Raw genomic sequence first — 21,547 nt, 5'->3', positions numbered from 1 at the left:
CAAGCTGCAGAACTGCGAGGGATTCGAGGGGTTCGAGCCCATATCACCAGAGAATGAAGTCTAGCTAGGAATGCTAAGCCTCAAGAGAAACCTTGGGGTAGACAGATGGGATGGGAGAGAATTTAAGGTGTCCAGCCTTTTCCTTTTTTAAGTGCAGATGGAAGTTCTTCTACTTTAAAGAATACTCAAAGCTTTTTTTTTTAACTAAACCTTATTTCAGGAACCCATTTTATTATATCTAATAAAGGGTATGAAGAAAATGAGGACATGTATGAGCACGGTATCTACCTTGAGTGTTAAATATCAACCAACATTTCAGTAGGGTGGGTCAAGCTACACCTTCCCAAGTTAAACAAAGGTTTGGCCTTTCACCAGATCAGGTGCTGTACAGAGGAAGACTGAGCATTTTGGTCTGCTCAGCTTCCATACTAGAAGCACCAGTTATCAGGAAGAGTGGATGAGAGGCCATGTGAAATGGTTTAACAGAAAACTGAAAACTCATGAGTCTTATGTGTATACTGCAAAATGTGTATTGGAATTAGAGAGCAGGAAAACCTACTGTGCTAAAAATGCTTTGGTGCTTGAAACTAAAACCAGGATTCAAAATGGTAACCTGGTAAGAGAGCTCCTTGAGAGGGGGGGGAAATGAAAACTACACATAGACAGAAAATCCCCAAAGCAGCATTTATTTACCCACTGAATTCCAAAACATTTAATTTAGAAGTCTGGCATTTCATAATCACCCATCTTGATTGACGTGGGCTGACACACATGGCGCTGTCAGGATACACAAGGACAATAGCCAAAGAGTTACAAAAAATAAATCCATGATTCTTAAACAATTGCAACCAAAAAAAAAAAAAAAAAAAAGTTACAGGTATCAAAACTTTAGATGCATTGCATTGAAAAAGAAGGTTTGTGCACATCATAATTTAAAGAGGCAAAACAAGGCGCTACTGAAACCTCACGTTAAACAGTTTCTTATAAAGTTGATGGAAAGGAGCAAGTGGTCTCTTTTTAATCAGCTTCCCTTAACAGTTTTCCATTAGCTGAAGAAAGAGGCGGGAGGGGTGAATTCATTTTTTGCATGCACAAGATGTACTGCTTAACAAAACACTATCAGCTTGTTTTAAATGGATCATTTATATATCAACTGTAGCCTATGTTGGCTAACTCTCCTTTCTAAACTTCCCCATTGCTTTTGCTTGGATTTCACATAGATCAACAGGCATAGTAGAATGCCTCATTCAGAACGCACTTGTCTGCACAATTCGGAAAAAGGGAGCCCCTGTGGGCTTAAAGCAACCATCAATCCAGCAATGCCCATGAAGATTTATCTGAAACTGCTTCCCAAAGGGCAGGAGAGCAGCTCTGAATAGCTGTGCTGCCAATACAGATAGGTTTAGCACTAGATATTTAGTGATTGTGGCAAGGAAGAATCAGTGATGATGGGGGGTGGTGGGTGAAGGGAAGGGCCCAAGACCCGAAGACTCTTCAGTTGCCTTCTCCTGCTTCTTCATCCTGCTGGTCGCTCGTCCAGAGGGTGAGGTTGTCTCGCAGCAACTGCATGATGAGCGTGGAGTCCTTATAGGAATCTTCGTTTAGTGTGTCCAGCTCAGCTATGGCATCATCGAAGGCTTGTTTGGCTAAGAGGCAGGCCTGCTCGGGTGCATTCTGGATCTCATAGTAGAACACGGAGAAATTGAGAGCCAGACCCAGCCGGATGGGGTGCGTTGGCTGCATGTGCTCTTTGCTGATTTCAAAGGCTTCTTTGTAAGCAGCCTCAGAAGCTTCGACCACACTGTTTTTCTTCTCCCCGGAAGCTACCTCTGCCAAGTAGCGGTAGTAATCGCCTTTCATTTTCAGGTAAAATACCTTGCTCTCATACTGGAAATCATTGCAGTTCTTGATGAGGAACTTGTCAAGCAGAGCCAGGACATCATTGCACACTGTTTCCAGCTCCTTCTCAATCTTCTCCCGGTAAGCTTTAACTTTCTCCAATTTCTTTTCGTTTCCATCAGCCATGGTTTTCTGCTCAATGCTGCTGATGACCCTCCAGGAAGATCGCCTGGCACCAACCACATTCTTGTAGGCCACAGAGAGGAGGTTTCGATCTTCATTGGAAAGAGGTTCATTGAGCTCTGTCACCTGCAAAATCCCCAAAAGATAAACACTAAGATTCAATTCCAAAAATCTTAGAAAGATGAGGTTCCTTTGAACCTCATCAGCAACCAGCACAGACAAGCTAGAGACAAACCAGTCAGACATAGATCCTGTCTGAAAGAAGACTGTAGTCTAAAAAGAAGAATAAATACTTGAAATAAAATATTCAGTGATAAGGGATTTGAGAAATTCATAATTCAGGTCTTTCAAGGTGTTGCCTTCATCTTGCAGAGGTTTGGGGATAAAGACAATTATGGAAAAATTGTGGTGGTACCTAGGGGGGGATGAAAAACCCCTGAGGTTCAGTTATTCTGCAAAAGGTATTATCAACAGTAAGATCGTACAATTCCTTTGCCAAATCATTAGTGACAGTAACGTGCCCCTAGCCGCTGCTCAAAGGAAGCAAAGTTCCTCAGCTATAAGCTCTACTTTGACCTACCTAACAGGAAACCCTGACTGGCCATCAAGGATGGAAGCACCGATTATGTTAAGGAGAAATGTTAATTTTTACAAGCTGTAACTTTCTTTAGGTAGTTCATGATGCCAACTCCAAGCAAGCCAGCTATGTATGTAGTACTAAGGGCGCTGGACTTTGTTGTGTTGTTGAATTGTGTCTCCCAATGTTACACTCAAGTACTAACCCTTGGTCCTGTGACTGTGACCTTATTGGGGACAGGACCTCTGCAGATGTAATCAAGTCAAGATGAGGTCATCCTGTATTAGGCTAGATCCTAAATCCAGTGACTGGTGCCCTTATAAGGAGTGTGAGATTTGGAGACACACAAACACAGGGAGAATGCCATGTAATGATGGAGGCAGAGATTGGAGTGATGTGTCTATCAGCCAAGAAACACCAAGGATTACCAAGAGCCACCAGAAGCTAAGAGAGAGGCAAAGGTTCTTCCCTAATGCCTTCAGAAGGAGTACAGCCTGCTGACACCTTGATCTTGGACTTCTAACCTTCCCAAATGCAACAGCATAATTTGCTGTTTTAAGCTACCCAGCAGGCAGCCCCGGTGGCACAGTGGTTTAGCACCACCTGCAGTCCGGGGGTGTGATCCTGGGGACCCAGGATCGAGTCCCACATTGGGCTCCCTGCATGGAGCCTGCTTCACCCTCTGCCTGTGTCACTGCCTCTCTCTCTCTCTCTCTCTCTGAATAAATAAATAAATAAATCTTAAAAAAGAGCTTGTGGTACTTTTTTTGGCAGCCCAAGGAAACTAATACAGACCTAGAATCAGAAAAACCTGGGTCCGTGGTCCAGGAAAGCCACGAATTTTCTAAACTGGCCTCTATAAAGTAGGGGAATTCCTTAATTTATGACTTACCAGTAAAGGTCTTTAATTATCAGGAAAAAAAAAAGAAAACTCTTAGGAAACCATAAAACACTCAACAAAGAAAAAAGAAATTCCTGAAATTGAGGGACAGGGGGAAAAGCCAGGTTCAGGGGAGAAAGTTATTAACAGCATATTAAAACAGACATGCTTGGGATCCCTGGGTGGCGCAGCGGTTTGGCGCCTGCCTTTGGCCCGGGGCGCGATCCTGGAGACCCAGGATCAAATCCCACGTCGGGCTCTCTGCATGGGGCCTGCTTCTCCCTCTGTCTGTGTCTCTGCCTCTCTGTCTCTCTCTCTCTGTGACTATCATGAATAAATAAATAAAATCTTTAAAAAAAAAAAAAACCAGACATGCTTTAACATGGATTGAAAGACTGAGCAGTGGAGAATCAGAAATTCTAAAAAAGTTCAAAAAAATTAATTCAAGAGCATAAGCAACAAATATAATCATTGTGTGTAAAGGCCACATTCTTCATTGTCTACCAGCAACACCTTCCCCAATAAAAATACCAACTTCATCTTCTAATTTTCCTATTTCCCTGGCCCCAGCACCCCTACTCTTTTGCTGCAAATCCCCAGCCTGTATTGTCTTTCCTCCTCTGCCTACTCAATCAACCCAACCCCACTTTGTTCTTCAGGGTGGTCTTTGGCCACAGGCTGCTTCTGCCCATCCCCAGGAGGGCTGCCTACACACCAGGTTCCTCATTCCTCCTCACACAGATGTGAGTGGTCCCCTCACTTTTTCTAGGTTATCTGCCCCAGTCCTGGGTAATCTTCTAACCCCAAATCCACGCTCCCTTCAAATCCAGGTGAAGACCTGTAACCCTTTTGGTTTTCTCCTCCAGTGAGTTTCTTCAAACACTCCCATTTGTTTACTGGGAATATAGACTTTATAGATACTTGTTAATTTGGTCTTTTAAGAAAGAACCCTTATCAATCAAAATTCCATCTTTGATCCTCTGACAAATCTCAGATTGTTGAATCCTCTCAAATGAGTCACTTTTTCCAGGACAATATTCAGTAAAACAGAAGGCAAGCACACAACTAAGAGTTTCTTAGATCCTGCAGTAAATGTATCTAAGGGCACTTGACATAAAAGTGCAAATGATATCCATAAGGAGTCACTAAGATTTCACCCTGTGGCTAATAAAGCTGCTTATTAGATTGTCACAAAGAAATATCAACATAACTCCCCAGAGTGTATCTTTAAAATTGAGTGTATATGTGAAATATCTTTACATATCACACAGGGTGTTTGTACAATAGACAGTATCATTACTAAAACAAAAGCAAAAACAAAAACAAAACAAAGGGATCCCTGGGTGGCGCAGCGGTTTGGCCCCTGCCTTTGGCCCGGGGTACGATCCTGGAGACCCGGGATCGAATCCCACGTCGGGCTCCCAGTGCATGGAGCCTGCTTCTCCCTCTGCCTATGTCTCAGCCTCTCTCTCTCTCTCTCTCTGTGACTATCATAAATAAATAAATAAATTTTAAAAAAAAATTTAAAAAACAAAAACAAAAACAAAAACAAAACTAAGAAAGCTGTGGGGTTTAGCCTGAACTAGCTATATGACGCTGTCTGGGGATCAGAAGTAACCTAAGGGCCAATGGCCTAAATGACTTCCAAGGACCTCTTCAGTTCTAATATTCTAGGATTCCATTTTTCCTGAGCAAAATAAAAGGTGTGGGAAGGCATGAGGTTGTTATCAATGTAAATGAAATTTAGTTGTATCTGTGTTTCAAGAATTCATGCAGCCCTTGTGCATCAGGAATAAACTACCTAAAAAGGCTACTGGGCAATATGTATGACACCTTCACAAGAAAAGTCATTTACTAGGAATATTAGTGTTTATGTAACAATCATCTGGGTTCCTGCCAGTCTGAATGAATCACTATCAGCATCAGCTGAGTGTGACTAACAGCTAAGCAAGCATTGTTCTTAGAACCCAGCCAGGGCCTAACTAGGAAAAAACTGGATACGTTTAAATAGTATTTTTAATACTCTTGGGTTACAACTCAGTTAAGAAAGGGAAACTTATGGGAGGAAGATCATTACTTGACTGGATAACTAAAGGAAACTGAGCTTTCCCAAGATTGGAAAAGTATAGACTGAGGCGAAATCAGATGGCCTATTAAAACAAACAAGATTTGCAGCCAGTCTTGATTGGTGATACCTAGGACGAATAACCTTTATAAGTATTAGTCAGCATCAGTTCCCAATATTTCCAATTCCATACTGGAGATAGGAAAGCGAAGGGAAAGTCTGGTCACACACTAAGAGCAGCAGACACTGGGAGGCAATGTAGTGCAATGGAAAGAAACAAAAACCACTAGTCCCAACCACACAGATACTAAAGCAGCTGGATGGTCATCTGCATGCGGTAGTCTACGGAGGTGATTTAGTGCAGCTTTACAATTTCAAGTTTCCAAATGGTTTCTAACTGGGAACATGAAGCAAAAACAAGACAGAATTTTCAAGACAGACCTGCCCAATGGTTCTCAATCTGCTCTCTACTCCAACCAGTTTCAACACACCCTCATTTCTGCCACACATCAGCTACCCTCAGGGCAGCCATTCCAGACACTAAGTCTTCATGTGGCTGCACCACTCTTAACAGGCTTCTCACCTCTGTTCACAGCCTTTCTGCCTTCCTGTTTGCCTGCCCACCTCCCACCCCACTTAATCCCACTTACACTCTCTGAAAACCTTAAGTCACCAGACCATTCCCCATTTAAAAAGGCCCATCTCTCCACTTCCTTTAAGGATTGGACTCCAGAAAAAAAAAAAAAAAAAAAAAAAAAAGGATTGGACTCCAGGCCAGGCCAGCCATCTGACTGATGTCCATACCATACTGCTGCCTTTGGCTGCACCAGCTCCCAGCCGAGGGGGGGGGGGGGGGGGGGGGGGCACTCATTTCACCCCATTGCCTCTGCTCTGAGACTACACAGCAGTACTAAAAGTTACAAATAACCTGATAGGCTACTAACTCATCTATCTTCCTATGACACCATTCGCTTACTCAAAAATCCCTAAGGGCCTCCTCCCACTAACTCACCAGGCAATAAACTATGTGTTTGTGAGTAAAAATAGATCCACTGCCAAAAATAGCACAGGGACTATTTGGGAAACTTAAAGTTCTTAATCTGGGAAACATTCAACTTCAAAAGTAATACTGAGCAAACAAAAAATGCCACCCCTGGACTGCCAGGCCGCATCACTAAAGTCAGGGTAAATGTTACTTCTGAAGGGCACTCCCATCCTTTATAGCCCATCTTTTATACTTTTACCCACACCCACTTGCTACCAACAAGCCTGCTTTTGATATAAGAGTTTACAATGGGAGAAAATAATTCTCAGGAACAATAAGGTAAACATATTCACAGCATAAAATCTTCAAGCTTCTTTGGCAGAGCCCTGTTATGTATTAAAAAAAAAAAAGGGGGGGGGGGGGACATGAGGCAGGGGATGAAAGCTTTTTTGGCAGACTCTTCCCAATTTACTACCTTCAAAGTGAAGACTGCCTAGTCCCAGGCTGGTAAAGTACCCATCTGTCACCACTTGCCCAGGCCTGGAAAGACTGCTCCCTGTCCTCACCAGGGTGAGGGTGCAGTTCTAGAAAGCCAAAGAGAAGCTACACTTCAAGCTTAGAGCAGTTGAGTTCAGGTAGTTAATATCCACTCAAAGCTTAACATTAGTCAAAAGCGCCACCTTTGTATCATGGAGAGACTGCCTTTTCTTCCTCTTGACAAAACTGAACATTTTTGTAGGAATTGGCAAGGATTAAATACAAGCCATCTGAATGGCATTACTGCATGCTACCGTCCCTGGAGGCAGCAGCACCGAAAGCTTCAGAAGCTATGCCAGGTTCCGATGGCAGGGAAGTGCCACCGCCCCCGACCCCGAGGGAAAAGCCACTGCAGCCAGGAGCAAAAAGAGCACCCGGGTGGTGGGGTAGAAGACAGGTGGCTCCAACCTGGATACTGGGAGGAATTTTACCAATAATCCAGCTAATGAAATGTTAGGACTCATCAGCTTATAAAATGTACTTAAAAAAAAAAAATTTGGAGAAACTGGTGCCAAGCAATTTCTTAAAATACCCCAAGTACAACTTAACATAGTTCTGCACTTCTTAATTCATAGCAAGAATTCAAATTCAATTAATACTTTGCTTCTTAAGCTTAAAAAAAAAAAAAAAAGACAACTCCTGTTCTTCAGGAGAACAAGCAAATCCCATGTGTTAGACTGCCTTTTACACTCCCCTGCTATAGCTAAGAATCACAGTGGTAGATTCTGTTTGAAGTCAAACCTGGCAAAAATGACTTCTGATAGATGAAATTACTTGTTCACTAAGCCCACCTGTGTAAAGGGCCTGCAAGGTTAAAGTGAGAATTCTAAATTAAAGAGTTCAAATCTTGGTTTTACAACCTGACATCGAGAAAATTAACCTCTTTAAATCTCATTTGTAAAACGAAGTTAACTATCCCGAGTTAGCCCATCCAGAGTTATGAAAATTAAGTGAGAATGTACACATGGAGTAACACCAACCATTTACTGAATGCCTATTCGGTAAAATGATTAAGTTCCATAAACTCGATGAAACACATTTGGGGTGTCTCCTCCCAAACCACTTCTGAAAATGTGACACTGCATCTACCACTAATATGAAATTCCAGGCAAGGCTCTGAACTATTCACCATCTGAAGTCCTTTTAATGCAGGCTACTGCAAGAATCCAGAACCTTCTTTTCTTTCTCAGCCAGTATATGGCAAAGCAATACTTACATTACAAATGACCACTTGGTGGGAAATAGTACTCCCTAGTTTATACGTATTTCTAACTACAGCACTGATGTGGCTTTAAGATTTCACACTAACCACAATTTTGGTACACCTCAAAATCATCCTTAGTTTTAATATCTGCAACACGGGTTATGTCTCACCCTGAGCAACTCAGCCGAGCTCTCCTTTTATACACCACCTGCTCATTCGCCCACCTCCCATAAACTCACAGCTGTTGGAATAAGAGTTTTTTTGCCACTGGTTAGGCCAAGTGCCTCTTCCTCTCAGGCTGTTTCTTTAAGCTGCAGCTTTGTTCCTGCACTTAAAATTTCTATAGATAATTCTTCAAGCCTTCAGATGTGTTTCTCTGTCCTTTGCCAACTTTTGTAATCAACTGTGTATCAATGTTAAAATACACCATGCTTTCCTAACTAATTCTGATGTTTTATAAACTCAAAATTACAATCTATATAAAATAGATGACTTGAGGCAATAAGAGATGTGAATGAATTATGTCTACCCACGAGTATTCATTCACCAGTAATCTGGTTATTTACACTCTTTCCTTAAATCACTTAGTCTAATGCACAGACACTTTCATCCCCCTTTACAGGTTTATTCCAGTTTATTTCACTTTCTCACAAGATGGTATAGTATCCGCTTTTCAGAGGTTACGATTTGGGTAAGGTCGTTCCAAGCCCAGCCTAGAGAGCACCTAAGTTCTTACAATCTTTCACAATGCTTCTTCCCACTATTACACTCTTTGTAAGCTGCTAGGTATGAGATGAAGAGATCCTGAAGACCCTCCTTTACTTCGCTTCAGAAGCATTTCTTGCCTCTTCAAAGGATGGGGTAAGGCAGGGAACTTCGGTTCTCAAGTGACTTGAGGCAACACCATTGTTTCCAATACGCATGATTTTTCTTAAAGCTTACCGACACCATCCTCCAGGTGATGCTGATACGAACATCAATGATTACAGGCAGGCATTATTATTAGGTGACCATTTAAATTATAAAGAGAACAGAAAACAAATTAGAAGAATAAAGACAGAAAAATGACTCGATAGTAACCCCAACATTACTAGTTTTACCCTGCAAAGGACTGGAAGCCAAGAGATGTTAAGTTTCGAGGTTACAGAGTGGTGACATCAGAACATCTCCTCACTCGGGCGTGCTGCTCCATCTACCCTAGAGCAGTCTACTTACCTTCCCTTCCACCACCCTGAAGAAAGCCCACATAAACCCAAAGGGTTACTGGAGTTTCCCTTTTTCCAAAGCTCTACTTTAAGCCTACTATATTAATAAAATGGGGACTGAGTCTCCCCAAGAACATTAAGAATGTACAAATATCAACTTTATAGGTAAAGCCTAAGAAACGGTCTTCCACTAAAGCTTGTAAAGTCCTTTCCAATGAATATATTCCATTAATTTAGATGACAAAATAATTTCTGACTTTTTAAAAGGAATTACATTGAGGGAATGATTGATCACAATTCTCAGATGACATCATTGGAGCTTGGATTGATTTTTCAATGCTGGATGGCTTATCCAACCCATCAATCATTTCAGATAGATATTACAGATTCTCCACACACAGAAGGGTCTATTAGTTTGCAAAATACTACCTTTGGGCCTCAGGGAAAATCTGTGAACCTATATCTCTAGCTACAGGATAGCATGATTCAAGCCTGCTTATGAAGACCAGAAAGCCAATTTTTTTTCTCTCTAAACTGTATTTTATTCTAGTTACATCTCTCAATCCTTTCCCTACTTCCCATTTCAAGGTGCCTCAGGTTTCCCAGAGCTCCAGAATGTTCTTCCTAGACACTCAACTCACCTTTATTTAAGCCCCATTCACTGGGTGAACAAGGGCCTCACTAAAACGTCTAGAGAGGCCTCAGCCTACACAATCCTATTACCACTTTGTTACTGGGGAAAAAGACACTCATTCGAGTGTGGCTTGCTGTGTGAACGGAAGTGGCTCTTATCCCAAAGGAAATTAAGCTCAGAACCTTCAGAGAAAATACATTTACACAGTTGTTTCTGTAAAATTTGCAAAATTAATATATTTTTACATTTACATCCTTAAAGAAGGTCCCCTGAATTATAAAGACTTCATTCAGATCCCAGATCTAGACTGTCCCTGGTTTAGACTATCTAACCCGTGACACCATGCCAGTGCTCGAATCAGGATCACCAATGAATCAACAAATGAGTGGCAGTAGTGGTTTCCAAACACACCTAGTGCAATGTGTAACAAGGACACCACAGGAAAGATACCTCTTCAAGTGTCTTCCTTAGCGGGTTAATCCTAAATACTGACCTCAACGTATTTCAAATGATATTAATATCAAAAGCCTTAAAAGCAGCTTTTGAAAAAGCAGCTTTTCAAAAGATTCTGAAATTTTAGCAAGCCTCTCAATTTGTAGATGAATGAGAAATGTCACAAGGCCAGCAAGAGGACAAACGAGCCTTAAATCGGGTAAGTGTCAAGCTTCAGCCTGCTAAAGATGGCCATAAGCGCTGGTTAGGGTGTAGATTTCGGAGTCCTACCCCTAGAGTTGCAGAATCTTTAGGTCTAAGGTGGGGCCCAGGCGGATCCTCCCAGGTCTCCGGAGGATGATGTACACTGGTTGAACACAGCAGGTTGGTGGCCGTCAGTTGTAGCTCTACCACTGTGTGACCTTGACGCGGAGAAGTAATGTTCATTTAGAGAAAACGTAAAATAAAGTTAGAAGACAGAGGGGCAGTAAGAGGATAACGGGGACTCATCTATGCAGGTGCCTGATCACGGTATGTGCTAGGGTGTGGCTGGGCACGACTCCTTCGCCGGAAATCAAGCTGCAGAATCAATCTAGGGAGGGGGGAGGGGGAGGGGGAGGGGGGAGGCGGGTGGGTCTCGGGAATGCAAAGGCACACAGACAGCCCTGTCTTGCCAAGAAGTCACGTCCCATTTGATCTCCGGACAGATGCCCGCTGCCTCGAAAACCTGGGAGTGGGGTCCCACCCCCGCCGCGCTCCTGCGCCCTCCGCCCTCGCGCTGGCGTCCACGTCTAGACTGCAGGGGGGTGGGGGTGGGGGTGGGGGTGGGGGTCTTCGCACACAAAGCCGGACCCAGGCGTGGGAAGACGGAACGCGAACGCAGCGGGCGGGCGGAGCGTATTACGGATCGGAATCTCACGGACTCGAGGTCGTGGCAGGCGGGGAGCCGCTCACTGGGTGACTCCGTATTGCAAGTTGGGGTTACGGAGGCAGGCGAAAGGGAGGGGAGCCCCGGCCCGGGCGGAACGGTCTAGGACGAGGAAGGCGGGCACCCCTCCCCCCACCCCCGGCTCCGGGCTGGGACGCGGCGACCCCCGCCCGCCAGGGGCCACTGTGGCCCAACCGTCCCCGAGGGGCTGTGTCCCCCCCCGCCCCGCCCCGCCCCGACCCCACCCCGGCCCGGCCCGGCCGCAGGAAATGGCGGGGCGGGGCGGGGCGGCGCGGGAAGCGCGCGCGGGCTCCGGGCGGGCGGCCGCGCCCAGCGAGGTCGCGGGATCGCCCCGGGCCCGGAGGGAGCTGCCGCCCAGCCGCCCGTCCCTCCCCTACGCCGCCCGGCCCGGCGCGCTCACCGCCTTCATGGCGGAGGCCATGTCGTCGTAGCGCTCCGCCTGCTCGGCCAGCCGCGCCCGCTGCAGCAGCTGCTCTCGGTCGCCCATGTCGCTCGTGGCTCGGCCTCGCCTCGCGCCCGCACCGCTCGCCCGCTCGCCCGCTCGCCGGTCCGTGCGTCCGCTCCCCGGTCGCCGCGGAGGCCGCCGCCGCGCACGCGCACTGGCTCGCCGGCCGGCCGAGGCTGCAGGCTGCAGGCTGCAGGCAGCGCCGCCGCTCGCGCCCTCTCGCTGGCTCGCCCCGCACGCTGTGGCTCGCGCCGCCGCCGCCGCCGAGGGAGGACAGGCGGCCGCGCGGGGGGGGATGGGAGGGCGGAGGACGCCTGCGCAGTGGGAGCCGCCGGGCCGGGCGGCGGGGAGCGGCGGGAGTGGGAGGGGGGAAGGGCGGGCCGGCCCTAACGGTCTATTTCAAGGTGACGTCACCTACTATAAATAGCCGCCGCCGCCGCCGCCGCCGCCGCCGCCCCGCCCGAGAGCTGCGCAGGCGCTCTGCGAGTGCTGCATTTTACCGCCGCAGAGGTGGAGGTGGGAGAAGGAGTGGGGTGGGGACTGCGGAGCCCGGGCCCGGGCCTGGGAGGGGGCGCGGTGACGGTGGCTGCGCAGGCAGCTCAGTGTCATGGCCCCTCCTTGCAGGTCTGCCTTGAGGAGGACCCAAAAGAGCAAATAACCGTACGGTTTGAGAAGCCAGGAGGCCGCGCGCCCCAGGGGGCGGGCCGGGGCGCCCCCGCCGCCTTGCAGGCCTAGATCCCAGGCTGGCCGGGGCGCTCCGTGGGGACGCGCCCTGCACTGGGAGCATCTGTGCCGCCCCGGGCTCCGTGGGGCCTGGACTCTGCGGACCGCACCCCGCCCGCCTCTCACACCCACCGGGCTGCGGCACTGGGCCGCCACCAGAGGAGGGACGGGGAGGGGGGCGCTGGCTGGGAGGAGTAATGTCCACGACCTACCTACCCAGCCCAGTGCTAGGCCCGTATGGGCATAAACATAATCCTCCCAACCCACACCCCTCAGGTGGACACAGCTGGTCTCCCCGTTTTCAAGCCAGATTAGTGACTTGCTCAAGGTTAAAACAGCCTGTAAGTGGTGAAGCCAGGATCTGAGTTCAAACCCAGTCTGAACTTCCCTCTGGCAAAGAGGGGGTTGGATGGGCTGACTGGTCTCTAAGCCCTCCCAGTTGTGGCTTTTTTTTTTTTTTTTTTTTTTTGAGATTTTATTTTTATTCGTGAGAGACACAGAGGCAGAGACAGAGGAGAAGCAGGCTCCCTGCAGGGAGCTCCATGCGGAACTCAGTCCTGGAACCTCAGGATTTCGCCCTTTCGCCCAAAGGCAAGGCTCAACCACCGAGCCACCCAGGCGTCCCAGTTGTGGCATTCTTTGCTGAGGGCCACTCATGCCAGGCCCCAAGGCTGGGCCTCGGACAAACTAGGAAAATCTCAATGACTGAAACATAGCCTCACTCAAGTACAACATCCCAAGGGTAGCACAGGAGAAGGGACCTTAGTCTCTTTGAGAATTTTATTGCGTGCTCAGCACTGGGGGAAGGAGTAGCTACAGAATAAGGATACATCCTCTTGTCTGATAAGCTATATCTAAATAGGTAAGTGCAGGTAAGCTGAACCTTGTGGGAGATGAGAGGGAAAAGGTATAAGGGAGTGGGGTCCAGCACAGGCAAAGGCTTGGCAGTGAGGACAGAAAATCTGAGAGGTGGGCAGTGGGAAATGAGGTTGGGCAAAATGAAATAATGGAGTGTTTTAAGTGCCAGTCTGAAGATTTGACTCATTATCCCTGGATCCCTGGGAACCAGAAGAGGTGTGGAAGTCGTATTTTGAGCCAAGAATCTTGCTCTGAAGAGTAAGATGCATTTGCAGGGAGAAGACAGGAACTGGACCTTAGTTTTACTATCTAGCAATTAAACCTGAAAGACTGTTAAATGCACCATAGAAGAGAAATCCTAAAATGTCCAAGGTGCCAGGACATTTAGAGTCACTGTCATCTGACCGTTTATCCCATGAGAAACTGAGGCAGGAAACTAGGGGCAGAAGAGGTGAACCTCAGTTTGCACAGTGAGTTAGAGCTGGGGTCCCCATACTAGGTCTCCTGCCTCTGAGCCACCTTCTCCTCACTGTGATGCTAAAATGAGGACCTCAGTACCCATGAAACAGGATTTGAGTGTGCATCTGGGAGAAGGTTCCCACTGCAGGTTGCACCGTGCTGCTTTTTTTTTTTTTTTTTAAGATTTTATCTAAAAAAAAAAAAAAAAAAAAAAAGGATTTTATCTATTTATGAGAGACACAGAGAGGGGCAGAGACATAGGCAGAGAGAGAAGCAGGCCCCTCACAGGGAGCCCGACGTGGGACACGATCCCTGGACTGGGATCACGCCCTGAACCAAAGGCAGATGCTCAACCACTGAGCCACCCAGGGATCCCTCACCGTGCTTTAAAGAGTCACCTTTGCTAACTACAAATGGAATTGAGGTTAACAAACTAGGCTGATCTTTCCCCTGGTGGATATCTTTAAAGAACATGATAAATGATAATTAATTGTCCACCCCACCCTCCATGAAAATGGGGTTCCAGTGAGAGGTGGGAGGAGGGTCAGTGCTGACGGGAGGATTTTGGTGGTTCATTCCAGCTCTTAGAGAGGTTACAGCCCTTCTAGCTTTTCTGGTCATATTGGGCTCAGATTGATTTCAAAACAGTGAAAATTAGGTAGACTAGGGCATTCTAATTCTGTCAAATGGGGGACGCTTTGGTTCTCCCATGAAGCTTTTCTTTCCTTTTTACCAAAGTTCGCTGTCTCCACGTCCTCACCTCCCACCATCCCTCAAGCTCAGTATATATTCTGGGTCTGTTTCTACTCTATTACCTCTCACTGTGGCCACCAGTGGCCTCCTATTGTCACTCCAAGGTCATTTCATAGTTCTAACCTTCGTGGCCCCTTTGAATACACTGGGCACAACTGCTCCCCCTTCCTAGACAGGCTCTCCTCCAAGCTTTCATGACCCTGTATTCTTCTGGGTTCCCTCTGCTGCTCTGTTGTTCCTCTTCTCTGGTCTCCTATGTGGGCTTGTATTCTCAGCCTGCCCTAAAATACTGGGGTTCTGCAGGGCTCTGCCCCAGGCCCTCTGCTTTTCTTACTCCATCCCATCCTGGGTGACTTCATCCACGCCCACTCTTGAAAGAACATATGCCATATTCTGGGCAAGGAGCTTTGCAGAAATGGGTATATTTTTTTCCCTCAAGATTCCCCTGTAAGGTAGGTACAGATTCCCCTGTATGGTAGGTACAGTTTCCATTCCCATCTTACAGATGAGTAAACTGGTTTAAAAATGTTCCATGATTTGAGTAGTCATATAACTGCTCTGTGATTTTTATTAATTTTTATTTATTTATGATAGTCACACACAGAGAGAGAGAGAGAGAGAGGCAGAGACACAGGCAGAGGGAGAAGCAGGCTCCATGCACCAGGAGCCCGACATGGGACTCGATCCTGGGTCTCCAGGATCATGCCTTGGGCCAAAGGCAGGCGCCAAACTGCTGCGCTACCCAGGGATCCCTGCTCTGTGATTTTAGCTGAGAAGCGGCCCAATGGTTTAACGCCACCTTCGGCCCAGGATGTGATCCTGGGGACCCGGGATTGAGTCCCATGTCGGGCTCCCTGCATGGAGCCTGCTTCTCCCTCTGCCTATGTCTCTGCCTCTCTCTCTGTCTCTCATGAATAAATAAATAAAATTTTAAAAAAAAGGACTCAAGGTGTGACTCCCTTTCAGGGTCCTTCAGATTGTAAAAAGTACCCACAAGCCCCCCTACCTGTAGGCTCTGACCAGCACCCATCTTCATCCTCTGGAAAGGGCTGCCAACTCCTGAAAGCCTCTCATAAATAAAGCTCAGGACAGCTGCCTTGGACGGGACATCAACTCCCAGGGCTCTAAGTCCCATCAGTAAACATGGCCTTTGAACAGCTCCAGAGAGCCCCCAAACCAGGTCAAGGAGACTAATGCTTAAGGCCAAACACACTGTGTTGCCCAGAGCTCAGAGCAAATCCTCAGTGCAGCGGCCAGGTCTGCTGCATCTTCATCTGGTACAGGGTCTCGCTCAGGGAACAGAGCAAACTGCCCCTGGCTACCCAAGGACATGTGAGTGGTGTGCATGTTGGGGAAGAAGGATCTGAACTTTGTTTCAAATTCTACTCTGCCAGTTACCAGCTGAGTACCTTTGGACAAGTACCTAAAACAGGATTAACGATACCTATTTCTTTGGGTCGGAGATCAGCAAGAGCACCTATGTTCCTTACCTGCACTGTGGCAGCACACGGGAGGCACCAGCCATCATGACCATAGAACAGATGATTCCTTGCTGCATCCCACCCTGAGCAAGGGCTGATGACTGCTCCTCCTGCAGGACTGGATTTCCAAAGCAATGCCAGAACCCTCGCCAGAGCTGAGTGAATAGGTGACCCAGAAAAGGCACGTCCTGCTTTTTTGGGTTTTTTTTCCCTCGGGTACTCTGGGACATTCTGAGCTCCCTGAGAAGTCTGGACACCAAGGGACATACTACAAAGGAGACCTAGGTACTGCTCTGGAAAGATGGCTTTCACACTGTCGGCATGGTTACCATCTTGAGCAGTATGTGCTGCCTGCCCACAGATTCATGTCACGCAGATAGGATTTTAGGGGTTTTTTTCCCCCCAAATGCAGACCTCTTGCTGCCCAGGCAGTCTTGCCAACCCCAAACAATGGTACCACCACCACCAGCATGAGCAGTAGCTGGTCAAGGGTCAACAGTTTTCCACTCATATTAACTATCTCACCAAATCCTTATAACTCTTGGAAGGAGGTCGTTATCCTCATTATATGGATGAGGAAAATGAGACCTAGAAAGGTTGCCCACAGCCTCCCACCCATGCCCACATTCTGTCATTTGTTATGGCCCCAGTGTCCTTTTGCTGATCCCAAATTGCATCCTATCCCTTCCCACCCACTGCTCTGAGACCAGCCGGAGCCCACAGATTTCAGGACCATCCAGAGCCCTCCACTATTCTGTCAAAGCCCACTTCAGGAGCAGATCAGCTCCCAGACGCAGCTTTTGGTATTATGAAGTGTGAAAATGTCCTGGTAGCGACAATCTGTGAGCCAGTGGAGAGCTCAGAGCCCGTTCTCAGCACCCACCCCCCCACAAGCTGGTTCAGAGGAGTTCAGCTCTGAGGGAAGAAGGCAAAGCTGTCCCCCAAGGGACCACAGTTAGAATAAGGGCAAAAAAGGGCTTTTAACTTCAGTTCTGCAGATGGTCAAGGAGCTTGTGTTTCTTAGCCAGAATTTTCTAGATCCTTTGGCTGCAACCATCTGGGTAATTGCCTCAAGCTTCTGTGTGATTCCCACTTGAGGTGGAACCAGGTGAGCTGCGTGGCATGAAAGTGCTGTAACTTCTGCTCTCTGAGCCTTGGATTTCTTGTCTGCAAAATGGGAGGCTACGCTGATGGATGGTAGGATATTTCACCGGTGGCGGTTCAGCAAACAACGGTATGGCAACTCAAGAGGATGAAACGGAGGCTTCAAAGGACCAGTGTTTGGACCCCGTCAAAACGTGGAGTGGAGGAGGGCAACAGGGACCTACTCCATAGCAAGTAGCAGGCTGAGGGGCAGCAGTGTCCCAGTGCATGCCCATTTAGTGAGGTTAGGTGAGTATTGTGGTTCCGATTTTACAGACGAGGAAACCGAGGCCCAAGGAGGTTAAGTGTCTTGCACAACTGCAACACAGACAGCAGGGGGCAGGAGCCAGCGTCCAGACCCATTCCACCCTCACCATTCTTTCCACTGCTGCCCCTGAACACCTAAGAACCTTTTGGTTGTTGAGCTGTGAGCATAACCACCCGCCACTGCTACTTAAGCCACACCCTGGGAAGTAAGGGAAAGGATCGTGGCGTTTCCACCAAGGTTTCTGCTAGGCAACTGTGCTAAAAACCGTCTTTTCCTACCTAGTATGTTTGTAGGAGGTGAGCAGATTGCTACAGACCTCTGTCTTCTTCCAGACAAGAATGGTGGGCTGGCCCTGACTCAGGAAGCAAAGGGACCTGGGAGGACCAAAGCCATAGGAGAAGGCTGACCCCAGGGGCCTGGCCTCTGCAGACACAGGAGACACAGACACACTGCAGGCCCACCCGGGTCATAGGTAGGACCCATTCTCCGCTTAAAAGATACAAGCTCCTCCCTCCTGGCCTTTGGTCACATGCCCCTTGGCCACCTTTCCATGCTCATCACCTACTCCCTGAGCATCCTAGGTTCACCAAGTTCCCAGACTCCACCCATGAGTTTCTACCAACTCAAACATCCTTTCCCATCCTGCTGCCTCTTCCTCTGCTTTGAAGCCCTTTGATGCCCAGCTGGGACCTCACCTCTTCTAGGGAGCCTTCCAGGTTCTTCATCAGGAAGCACTTGCCCCTCCACCAACTCCCCTCGGGACTCTGATATCCACCTCGTGCATAGTTATTTTGGTAAGGTGATGTGTATTGGCCAGCTGTTAGGCATCAATCAAGCATGATGCTATGCAGTTTCACATACAGTCTCATTTAATCCTCATGACAACCATGAGGTGGGGATTCCCCTTCTATCCACTCCAACGGATAGGGAAACTGAAGCTCACTTACTCTCAGTCATTAGCCTGGAGTCTAATCCACAAGGAGCTAGTAGGGGCAGTCAGGATGTGCACTCAGGTCTTTCTGTCAAGCTCACACTCTGTCACCTACACCACCTGCTTCCCACTTTCTAAGGAAGTTGCCATTTCGCTTGCAGAATGTAAACACTGGGGAATCATTCCTCATCTGAGCCCCCACCCCCTGGCGCGCCTCTCCACAAATGCTTAATTGAATCTGATCACAACTCCCGCGTACTGCAGAAATTCCACTAGAGCCCTCTTTGCGAGTGGCAAGGTCTTTCAGGAGGCAGAGCACTTTTAATTGGCGGACAGCTAACTGACTAATTGACAGCTGGGTGGGAGATAAGATAAGGGAAGGAGCAAGGGGGAGGAAGGCGAGATGGCAGGTCAGAGGAGGCTGAAAGGCAGAGGAGGTCTCCCGGGTTGAGAGTTACTCAGACCTTCCTCAAATCCTGCTCTTCCACAGTAGCTGGGGAAGCCTGGGCCAGGGGCTGTACCTCTCTGAGCTTCAGTTTTGACCTCTGTAGGATGGGCCTGTTGCAACAATGCTTGCTGTTCACGCTGGATACCCTGGGCTTCCGCCAGGAAGAATGAGGTTGTGCTGAGGGAGAGGGTGGGTGCTGCCTACTGGGACAGGTGGAGGATCAGCCCAACCTGAAATGCCCTCCCCATGAAATCACTGGGCCCTAAAAGCCTGGGGGCAGCTGGGACCTCACAGGATCACAGACTCACAACAAGCGTCTTAGAGACAACTCAGGTTGGCTTTCTCACTCTGAGAGACAGCACAGCATGGTGGATGGATGACCAGCTGCTGGTAGATGGGCCTGGTTCCAAATCCAGCACCCACTTGCTGTGTGGCCTCATACATGTCATTTTGCCCCCCCTCAAAATGGTTCCTCATCTGTATTATGGAATTAAATATAATTCCTTTGCCATAGCTCCGTTGAGATAATCAGAGACCCAGGCAGTAATAGTATTTACTATGGTGCACCAAGGCTCAGAGAGGCAAAGTCATTCACTCATGGTCACACAGCAGGTAAGCAGCACAAACAGGTCTATGCCCAGGCCTCCAAAACCAAGACTTAGGCTTATCCTTGGAACAGCTGCAGTCTTACCTCCAAAGGCTGAGATGGGCCTTGGAAATGCCGCTGAGGAACTCACTGGGATTACTGGTGCGACTCTGTCTCACTGAGCTAAGACAACTGCTTGCATGCCAGGGGCTGACAAATGGCAAAAAGCCCAAGTCAGAGCCCAGGGTCATGCATGTGCCTGGAGTCTAATCCACAATATAACCCCGGGCATGTCAGGCTGCCCCTCCGCACCTCAGTTTCCCTACTCACCAAATGGGGGTCAGGATTCCTGGCAGAGCAAAGGGATTACATGAAGGCACAGGACTGTTTTCCTAATAGCTACCCCTGAGCTCTCAAGATGCCCCAAGCCCCGTGCTGTCACCAGCATGGCTGCATTTACTCTTTTTTTTTTTTTTTAAGATTGTATTTATTCATGAGATAGAGAGATAAAGAGAGGCAGAGACACAGGCAGAGGGAGAAGCAGGCTCCATGCTGGGAGCGGGACTTGATCCCAGGTCTCCAGGATCATGCTCTGAGCTGAAGGCGGCGCTAAACCGCTGAGCCACCCAGGCAGCCCTGCATTTACTCTTCACAGCAATCCTGTGAGGTGGGAACTCAATTTGCAAATAAATGGCTAGGAAGGGTTGGAACCAGGATGTGAGCTGCAATCCTGTTCCCTCTGCCTGGGAACACTTAGCTCCTCTTTCCCTAACCCGGGCTCCTCCTTTAGGTTTCAGCACAACCCTGGCTTCTCTGGAAGGATCCCTCGGCCTCAGGATGGAATGGGCACCTGCTGTGGCCCTCTGCATGGAGACTGTTTCTGTCTCTCCTCTGCCAGCCAGGGAGTCCCAAGAGGCAAGGACCTTTGTCATACTTATGGCTGTATCCCCAGAACCTAGCACTGTGCTTGGCATACAACAGGTGCTAAGTCAATACTTGCCAAATAACTGGATGCATCATGTTAGCATCAGGATGCCACTTAGGCCCTGAGGAGTCAGGGAGATGGGAGGAAGACTTTTGGACTCCTGCCATGCCTTACATTAGCAGCATCTTCTCTGAGTCCTACAGCCAGCCCCCTGGGATGCCATTTGAGCCAGCTGAATTCCGGTCACTGCTTCACCTTGGAAAGGCAGCCACAGCCCTCACCAAACAGCCCAGTAACTGATGTCATAGCAGTGCCAGGAGCTGTCTCATTAATATTTAATGTGTACTTCACTGCGGCAGAATCGCAGGCTAGAAGAGCCAGAGGGAGCCCTGCAGCATCTCCATGGGGTCGTGGGGAGGGCACAGATGGAAAAGGGTGCATAAATCAGAAAGCCCCCAGCAGAGGAGCATTACACTGGCCCATTTTAGTCCCTGGCTTAACTCAGAAAGAGCCAGAGCAGCATGTGCCTGCAGTGGCACAAGGAGATTGCTGACTGAGCCCAAGTGATAATATATAGGGGATTAGGGGCTCCCAGGAGATTTCCTGGAGACACTGGGAGGGCAAGCATTGGCACCAGCTGGACCTGGACTCCACTCCAGCTTTGTGCTGTGCAGCTATGTGACCGGGGAGCAACTGTACCAGTGAGCCTCAGTTCTCTGATCTGTAAAATGGGCATAATACCTTCCTGAGGTGCTGTTGTGAGAAGATTAAACAAGTGATATAGAGGACTCAGCTCAGCATATGCCAGGACCTCAATAAATGCTTCTCCAAAGCCAGGTGCAGGGCCTGAGTTTGGAGAGAAGAGACCCGAAGGTGCTTCACACATTCACCAGGTAGCATGGCAGGAAAAGAGGGGCCCCTTGTGGACCATCTCTTCTGATCATCGACCCTTCATAGACAGATGAAGAGAGAGGGCCTAGGAGGCTCACACAGCAGAGCTGGGGTCTGACCTGGTCTGTAGTTGCCTGCCTGCCTTC

The 21,547-nt window shown here is 48.2% G+C and overlaps 1 protein-coding gene across 2 annotated transcripts; it reads right to left on the bottom strand.

The window, feature by feature from the left end:
- Positions 1 to 670: 670 nt before the first annotated feature.
- YWHAH (tyrosine 3-monooxygenase/tryptophan 5-monooxygenase activation protein eta) lies at positions 671 to 12,227 on the bottom strand. Of its 2 annotated transcripts, none has more exons than XM_072723289.1 (2): positions 11,891 to 12,227; positions 671 to 2,148 (listed from the first exon to the last, which is right to left on the bottom strand). In XM_072723289.1, exons 1-2 carry the CDS (start codon positions 11,975 to 11,977, stop codon positions 1,495 to 1,497), a joined length of 741 nt encoding a protein of 246 aa, XP_072579390.1. In that variant the 5' UTR covers positions 11,978 to 12,227; the 3' UTR covers positions 671 to 1,494. The 2 variants fall into 2 exon arrangements, with proteins under 2 accessions (XP_072579390.1, XP_072579389.1); XM_072723288.1 differs by lacking the exon at positions 11,891 to 12,227 and adding an exon at positions 10,833 to 11,334.
- Positions 12,228 to 21,547: the final 9,320 nt, after the last annotated feature.

Source organism: Vulpes vulpes, chromosome 10 (assembly GCF_048418805.1).
Source record: "Vulpes vulpes isolate BD-2025 chromosome 10, VulVul3, whole genome shotgun sequence".
Taxonomy (NCBI): domain Eukaryota; kingdom Metazoa; phylum Chordata; class Mammalia; order Carnivora; family Canidae; genus Vulpes; species Vulpes vulpes.
This window is presented reverse-complemented; position numbering and strand designations above follow the sequence as displayed.